At 30.9% G+C, this 8,993-nt stretch overlaps 1 protein-coding gene across 1 annotated transcript; it reads right to left on the minus strand.

Moving 5' to 3' along the window:
* Window positions 1-1,783: 1,783 nt before the first annotated feature.
* Window positions 1,784-8,676, minus strand: LOC149426500 (uncharacterized). The gene is made up of 3 exons (XM_089637219.1): window positions 8,532-8,676; window positions 8,268-8,447; window positions 1,784-5,396 (listed from the first exon to the last, which is right to left on the minus strand). Exons 1-3 carry the CDS (start codon window positions 8,590-8,592, stop codon window positions 5,185-5,187), a joined length of 453 nt encoding a protein of 150 aa, XP_089493345.1. The 5' UTR covers window positions 8,593-8,676; the 3' UTR covers window positions 1,784-5,184.
* Between the last annotated feature and the right edge of the window lie 317 nt (window positions 8,677-8,993).

The following is an 8,993-nucleotide window of genomic DNA, read 5'->3' on the forward strand; positions in this document are numbered from 1 at the left end:
TATTTTCTAACTTTGTATCATGATGTCATTTTGGTTATTCCATATTTTATAACTTTGTATTATGATGTCATTTTGGTTATTCCATATTTTATAATTTTGTATTGTGATGTCATTTTTAAAACTTGTGTAAAACATTGCCACATGACCAAGTAAAGAGTAAATAATAATGATTTGTGTACCTCTAAATTAAACAAACACTTTGTTTCTGTCCTTAAATTTATTTAAATAATTTATTCTCGAGCCAACCATTCTTCGCTTGACTCAAATTTCATCAGGCTAAAATTGAAACTAAATTAAAATTAATGTTTAGCCTGGTGAAGCTTTAGCCAAGGGATACCGCCGGTTGGTGAATAAATTAAAATAAATTTGAGGTTAGAAACAAAGTGTTTGTTTCATTTAATACATATTAGGGTTTTGGTAAGAGAAAGAATTACATATCTACACATTTATTTTGTACACTCAATAGAATGATAAAATGTGACTTAAATTAACATCTTTAATGTAGCACAATTAGTTTTAAGATGAACATTTATTTTATCAGTTGGGTAAAGGCAAGAATCTTCATACTAATATAAAAAAATGTACTTTTTGCTTCCACAAATTGAAATGTAATACTCAATTCTTGATGTATAAAAGCAAGGATGGACTTACAATAAAAGCGAATATAAATCAAGCATTACCGCTGTTTCCGTTACATGTTGCACTGATGTCGTACCATCAAACAGCTTTGTATTGCGATTTTATGTGCAAGTTTGCCTGTGTGTAATAATAATTATATTATTTGACAAGAAAATGTAAACAAGTTTGACTTCGCTTTTGGAAACGTTTATGTATTCTGGTGTAAATCTCTGTTATGTATTAACATGTCTCGTGTACAATTTTACATTTTTATTAAACTTTTTTGGCCCTGCCATTATATTTTGCTTTTATTTCCTGCCTAGTTTCTTTAGGTATCTGGTACACACATTTTCTTTATAGCGGGGCCCACCTGTATAGACCGCCTTTTATTTCCTAACTGGTTTTTTGGATATCCGTTACACACACACATAATATTTATAGCTGGGCCCACATGTATAGACCATCTTTTATTTCGTGGCTGGTTTCTTTGGGTATCTGGTACCCACACATAATATTTAAAGCAGGGCCAACCTGTATAGACCTTCTTTTATTTCCTGGCTGGTTTCTTTGGGTATCTGGTACCCACACACATAATCTTTATAGCAAGGCCCACCTGTATAAACCGCCTTTTAAATTTTATTCCTGAAAAAATCAACCCGTAAAAAATAAAGATTTTTTACAATTATTTTATTTTTTACATCTAGTATAAAACTGTAAAACCTGTCTGAGGATTGAACTTCCTACCCAGGAACTGGAGTCGACAACTCTACTAACCTCGCCAGATGCCGATTGGGTAGGACCGGCATTTGTTTTGTATACTAACTGCTGTAATGTCATCTGATTTCAGAGAAATGCGTACATGTCTGTATGTGTGCACGCAATTGTTATCAAAAATTGAAAGAATGCATTGTCTTCGACGAGTCTATCTGCCAAATTTCAGCTCGATCGGATGTCAAGAAGCGGGTTAATTACCACTTCCAATATTGGATTTCATTCATTACCGAAAACAAAAGTGAAATATAAAGAAAATGCTCCTTGAATCCAAAACACCGATTGCTAAAATATGCAAATGTAAAAAGAAGGGCATTACGACTACTCCAGTAGGTACAATAAGTTTAACCAGATAAGTAAGATATAGGTACTTACTTTTCTTTTGCTGTAGACAAAATCATTTATTAAAAGAAGACCAATTTCATGAAAGTTATTTTTTATTTTAAAAATGTACAAAAACAGATATATTACGTTAAAATATGAAGTCAGTTCATAATTTATTAATATTATGTATGTGTATTAAGTTCTAATATGTGCGTCACTTATATAACAAGTTTTGAAAACCACCTAGACACATCAGATAAAAAGTTGGAAACTATCACATTTAATTTTCAGGCAAAGGCTCCTAGAATATCAACTTATTCTAGTTTTCAAATATACATACATCTAAAAGGCTTTGATGTGTTTTTTAAATCATTAATATTCACGTCAGACATCAACAAAAAGTAAATACTCTATAAGGCAGTATAGTTGTTTAATCTATAAAAGTTAAGGACGGACAATCAAACAAAAATGTCTTCATAAATCGTGGACGGAAGATATTTATAAACTTAAAAAAATGCTCCATGCGTCAGCTAAAATTAAATACTTTATAGGGGCGGTGTACTTGTTGAAATAATAATAATGGTAAATACCTAAACTAAGACAGATATAAAATATTAAAACTAAGAAATAAATCTTGGACGGAAAATATTTATCAACTTACAAAATATAATTTATAAAATATGAGGAATGTGCAATACAGTTAGTAAAATCTAAAAGATAAAAAAAAATAATGCATAGATACTATGTTTTTCCCCAGAAAGGTGATTTCTTGTGATAATCGTATAAAAAAATATAATTTACAAATTGTAAACCTGTAAATGAAGATGTAAATGTAAATTAATCTATTTTATTCACTTTATAATTTGTAAACATTTAGACCAGTCATTCCCGAAGTGGTCTATTACAATCCCCAGCGGTCGATTTCGACCTGCAATTTCAACGAGTGGATCGCGTTTAGGCGACATTTTTTGGGAATGTTACTTTTTTGTGATTTCATTTGGAACAGTTTTCTAAAGACAACAGTGATGTGATATCTAGGGAAATTGAAAATTTTGATGAAGAGGTCAAATTCTGCAGAAGTCTCATATATTCTAGTGAAAATTTATAGAAAATGGTGGGAATTAATTATTTAAAAATAACCCCCCATGGATTTTTTTAAATATTGTGTGGGGAATTAGTGGATTTAAAAAAAAGGGGGAATCTAGTACTGAAAAATCGAGAATACCTCATACATACGAACCAATCTCAAATCTAGGGAAATTTCGTCAAATAATGTGGGATAAAAAAGTTTGGGGAACTCTGATTTAGACAAACTTCAACACCCATACAAATTGGACATTATAACTGTGCAACGCTATACGCTTAGTATGTTGTGACTGCTTGTTGCTTTCTTATAGCCTCCTTATATATTTCAAAGTCGGTAGTCACAATTTTTCGGTTAATACATAATAGTAAAACCAAATCTGACAGATATCGTTGTGTCTCCCTTACTATCATAGTTAGAAATATGAACTAAATGGTGTTAGAAAGAGAAAACACCAAGCTTTATATTGAACTACAGAAGTTAACCACAGAAGAATTAAAATGTACACCTCTATGAAACCAAAGGTTCCAAACCTAATTTGAGAAAAAATTATGAGAAATTTTTTACTAATTATTATTGTATAAAACAAAAAAGTGAGGAGGCAATAATATTTATGATATAATTGTTTAATAAAATATGTGTTTTTCGTTTTCAGTAATTTTAGTTCAAAAATCAAAATACCCCCATTACTCGCATACGCGCGTTAATGTTTATTAGCATTTCTACTCTTCTTGTGTGCGCATTATTTATAACGAAGTACAAATAGACTCCGTGTGTTGACAGGAATTATTTTGTTTATCGGCGCAGTGTTTGCCCCTTTAACTTGATTCCTTTGATAATATTTCGGCTCTATTAGAAACACATTATGAATTCTTTCGAGGAGCAGAAATAATATTTTTGTTTTCTAATAAGATTCAATAACATAATGTTATGTAGATTGCTTTAAACACTCGTATTATGCAACACTCCGAATCGAGTAATAGAAAAATTGTCACGTTAAATTGTCAAACACAATAACAATTTTAAAATATTAGGCCAAAATTCTGAAACATTTTTGACCATGCATTATCAATAATAATAATAATAATTGGCTAATTTGTAGAGCGCCGTTTTTGTAATGAGAATAGATTTTAAAAGGCACTTTTACTGGAAATGGAATCACATAATAATGATACTGTTTAGCTCTCTGTTCATATTAGGCACTGTGCGGTAACATTAAAATTGGGTACAATATTTTATTGAATTATTAAAATTATGTTATTTACATTGAATAGTAATGGTGTAAGAGATTTTTTTTAAATTTCAAGAAATTTTCAACACACATTTAAAAATATTAAATGTTATTTTTTAGAGTAAAAATTCTTGTAAAACACAATAATTATAAGTAAATAATATTTTCAAATATTGTACATACACACAGTAAATCATAATAATACTGGAATGACCTTATTCTGAGATTACCAAATTTGAGATTCAGCAAATAATATACGTTGTGTAAACAAAATATAGACTTTTACAATTATTCAGAAAATAATACACGTGATGTATACATACATGTAAGAGATTAAAATCTTCAAAGGCATTCTTATACAATAGTAGTTAAAACACACTTAGGCCTGGTTGTTTCTTCTGTAGTATAGATAAAACCGAGATTAAACTAAACTTAATTTTTATAACAAAGAATCACTAAAATTTTTTTTTAAAAAAGGTTTCAAAACTGAGAATGCAGTTAATTTCTAAACCACGGCTAAATGTCAATTTTTAGGGCATACGTCACTGTGACGTGAGAGTTTTCCATGCGATGTCTACGTAAAGAATGGTTGTTCGCTTAGCAGAGCTTGGACAGTACACAAAAATTTTTAATTATTCAGAAATCTGTAGAATTAAACAGATTTTTTAAATCGTATTATCTAGCAAAAATATCCTTTGCGACATGTCGTGACAAAAAAATTGACACGTAGATCTATACTTCATGAAATAAACAGGCCGTAAGAAGCAATACTTTTTAACCACTCGAGCACTCAATTGGTTGTAAATACATACCCAATTGGTTATATATACATTTACCATATTTATTAATTAATATCATTCCACAAAATATTAATAAGTAAACTTATAAATTGCTTACTACGGTGTAAAGTCAATGAATCCACCAAGACCTCACCGTTTATTCTATATTTTTAAGTTCTATATTTTTAAGTTCTATATTTTTAAGTTCTATAAAATTGGCACATTATGACAGGCAAAACCTTTTTGCAAACTTGCCATAGTATGCCAAAAATCGCTCGAGTGGTTATATTCTATTTATTTCAGTAAATACGGTTATATTCAATGGAGACATTTCCTCAGGTAGGGAGCAGCATCAACTTATAAGTAAAATGAACAAATTAAAAGACGGACTTCATCATGAAGAGTAGGGGAAGCAGTAGGAGGGGGGTGGCGATGGGGAGGGGGGTGGCCGAATTGCACTCGTCGGCCGAGCAGTAGCATTCCTCCCAGTACACGCCATTTTCGTACACGCCCCAGTTGCACACTCCTGTCACACCCGTGTCTGCCACCGAGGCACAGCGCCTGATCACCTGACGCCAACGTCCGTCCCCTGGAAAACAACATCATGACATATGAATCCAATTATAATCAAAATTTACAAAATGATCTAAATATTACGTCTTACGAATCTAAAAATGAGTTTTTGAATCCCTTCAAAACAAAACAAATAAAATCTCCTATGTATATGACAAAGTGAGTATCAAAAATCAGAATATCACAACAAAACTGTTCCAGGTTCATAAAAAATACTATCATAATTTAACGGGCCAGTAGCTAATATGGGCATGTGCCTAGTATGGTGGCTGCAGAAAACAAAAAACTGTAATCATTTAAATTTTTATGAAAAAAAAAAAAACTTGGCTTGAGTTGGGTTCTCAGTTCCCACCCAGACATTGTGAGTTTAATTCTTCAGCTGAGTCCTCCATCACTACACAAGCAACATTTTACTTTTACTGTGATGTTAGTAGAAGATTTTCAAATATTGTCAGGTTATTTGTAACTCTGTTTGTCTTTCGTTAAAAAAAAAGAAATTATGATATAACTTTAATTTAAATATTTATAAACTAAGTTGTGAAAGTTGTCGGGTTTTATCTGAATCAATTAATGGAGATATAGAAATTACATGACTCAAAACATACACTGTAGAGTATTTACACAGTTATTTTTTTAATTTTCGAAAAAAATGATGACAATGAAGGTATTTTTGTGTTGACGAATAAATTTTCTGTGATGATTTTACCATTTTCACCATTGTGCCATTTTCGATTTGCCGCCAAAATGATGATCATTTTTATTTGTGAAGTCGGTAGCGTTGACGACATGCCGAGAGCCGTTGGTGACAGCCATCTCACCAAATATTGGCATTTTCTAAGTCATAATGGCGTTGTAGATAAGTCAGAACCGTTTTAGATCAATTTTCAAATCAATAATTACGAATGAAAATATTCAAATTACATATTTTTAGCATGATAACAAAAATAAATGTTAAGTCTTCCACTTTTTAACAGTATTCATAGTTTGTGAAAATACACCATTGACAATTGGCATTCAATTCAATTTCATTGCCGGCAACCTGGACATTTAAAATGTTTGCATAATATTATTTTGGTTACCCGCATTACTAAATTTTTTATTTTTTATTTATTAACTTTCAAAAATACAGTTTTTTACTATTAAGTCCCGTTAAACTGATTGATATCAGTTTGTCAACAGGTTCTTTTAACAATTACTTTTTAAATACATATACAATTTTAAGAAGTACATAAAATATACACATAATTACATTAGTACAAAAAAATTCTTTCACATAACCATTTTTTTAACATACATTTACTTCTGTGAGTCAATTCACAGCTTTTTATTGAGTTTGGTAACATGTTGTAAATTATTGGAACGAGGTATTCTAGAGTTCTTTGACCGTATTTATTCAGGTATCTGGGAACTACAAGTCCATCGTTTGCAATTAGTCTTGTATTATGAACATGTGTCACTATTTTATTATGTTCAGATTGAGATGTATGCTGACTCGCAATTTTAAGCCACAATAAAGCACGAACAGATAATAAATTTACAGAATTGTATAGTAATGACTTTGGTACGTCATGTCTTTGTTCGTATTTAGTTTTGTTTAATAATAATTTTACCAAAGAATATTGTACATTTTGGACTGAAAGAAGATTTGTTTTTGTTGAATGTCCCCATGAAGTTATTCCATATCTTATTAGGGATTCCGCCAATGACAGGTATACTATTCTAAGGGTATTTGGTGGAACAAAAAACTTTAATCTATAAAGTTTGCTCACTATAGCTCTAAGCCGTGTGCAGACTTTTTGTATATGTATATCACATTTAAAATTACAATCAATTGTTAAGCCTAGATATACGTATTTTGAAACAAGATCAATATTTTTACATGAGCATGGTTGTATTACAAAGTTATGGATGCAATTAAAATCATGAGAAATAATTTTAGGAGTTATGGTGATGTTATTATGAGGAGATCTGATGTGCATAAGCTTCGTTTTTTTAGCATTGATTATTAAACGTACATCATGTGACCATTTTTGTAGAGTGACCAAGTCAAAATAAATCCTCATGTGAAATAACTAATGCAGTGTCGTCAGCATAAATGTAATGTTTTACATGAGAAAAAATAAATTTCATTGCAGTAACATATTATATTATATACAAGGTCTGTTTAATAATGTCTGTTTTGAGACGGGTAGGCACACAAGAGTTAGCGTGACTTCTAAAAGCTATGGCTTTACTTCTGAGAGTAGAAAATGTGTTTTAACCTATATTCCTGTTGCATGTGGCGACCATCAGAAAAAGGAAGAAATTGCTTGTGATCTATCCGTATATCTTTACAGAGGCTGAAGTTGGCCACAAACAGCGTATTCAATTTGGGTAAAGGTTACGAATTCCGCTTCACGGTAAATATGGAATGTTTACTTTGAATTAATACTTGAATTTAGTTATATTATTACTAAAAGTTACTATAAATGTTGGGGAACCTTTAATAACGCCTGCTCGCATCCCGTTTAGAGTTATATCCCAGTTTTCAAGTAGTTTGTGGGCTACGCTAGGTTTGTATAGACTGGTTTGTGATTTAATTCTAATACGATATTATGAATATAATCCAACTCTTGATATGAACATAGTCGCTGTCGGCTGCTACTATAACGGCGCCGCATACTAATTGACATATCGCGTAAGTGACTTAATAAACGAAATTAAAATTAAAAGTGCGTATCTTTCCGTCTCCCCCGACATAATAAATCATATTTTGAATTAATAAAGCTAAATCCATTTATTTGAAAGCTAAATATTGCATATTAAGAGTGAAGCGGAATAAGAGGAAAATAATTCAATTTGCAGTGCAAGATTACTTCCTAAGATAATTAATAAACATGGTACTTACAAACAAAACCAATTGGGCTCTGCTGAGTAATCTTCATGCAGAATGATCCTGGCATAGGGGATTCTTCACTATTACATTCAACAGCAATATTTTGCTCTTTGTCGAACCTCTTGTAAGCTCCACACGTATCTTCTAGCTTGTTTTGTGCGGAGGAACACATGTAACATCTCACTGCAAAACCTAAAATCAAAACAAAGGTTAGAAAACAATGATAAAAACAAAAATCTCCAACATATTAATTAAAAGATTTAAGAATACACGAACCACTGGTTATAACTGACGATAAAAATATTAACAAACAATAATGAATAGAACCCATTTTCATAAGATTTATATCTTGTATACAAAATTAGCACGAATAAAATAAGATTATGCGGGACAAACAATATGACAAATCAACTGACAGATACATTCATGCCGTTGAGTTGACGCCCAGATTTAGGGATGGCACTGACGGATTAAAGTATCGATTTAACTCGTAGGTGCCTGTTTTCAATAGAATTTTATTTAAAGTTTATTCAATCTTAATTACTTTGCGTGCGTTTGGAGAAAAGAATAAGAAAATTTTATTTGGTAACAACAAAATTTTGAACAAGTTATGTATTTTTAATTACGTTGGTTTACTTACTATGGAAAATCCCAATATATATAATTCAAAGCTGACTAATTTTATCGTCATGAGTTACTAAATGTTTTGTTTCAGTCTATAAAACTTAAAATTATCTT

The sequence above is a fragment of the Hesperophylax consimilis genome, chromosome 1 (assembly GCF_061612785.1).
Source record: "Hesperophylax consimilis isolate HC1 chromosome 1, BYU_Hcon_1.0, whole genome shotgun sequence".
NCBI classification, from domain to species: Eukaryota; Metazoa; Arthropoda; class Insecta; order Trichoptera; family Limnephilidae; genus Hesperophylax; species Hesperophylax consimilis.

What these genes read in the sequence shown, in the direction of transcription:
- LOC149426500 (XM_089637219.1), bottom strand. Translation starts at nt 8,592, where the DNA reads ATGAAAATGGGTTCTATTCATTATTGTTTGTTAATATTTTTATCGTCA. An exon ending in ATCGTCAGTTATAACCAGTG is followed by an intron (nt 8,448 to 8,531) that starts GTTCGTGTATTC and finishes TTTTGATTTTAG; the next exon opens with GTTTTGCAGTGAGATGTTAC. An exon ending in GAGCCCAATTGGTTTTGTTT is followed by an intron (nt 5,397 to 8,267) that starts GTAAGTACCATG and finishes GTTGTTTTCCAG; the next exon opens with GGGACGGACGTTGGCGTCAG.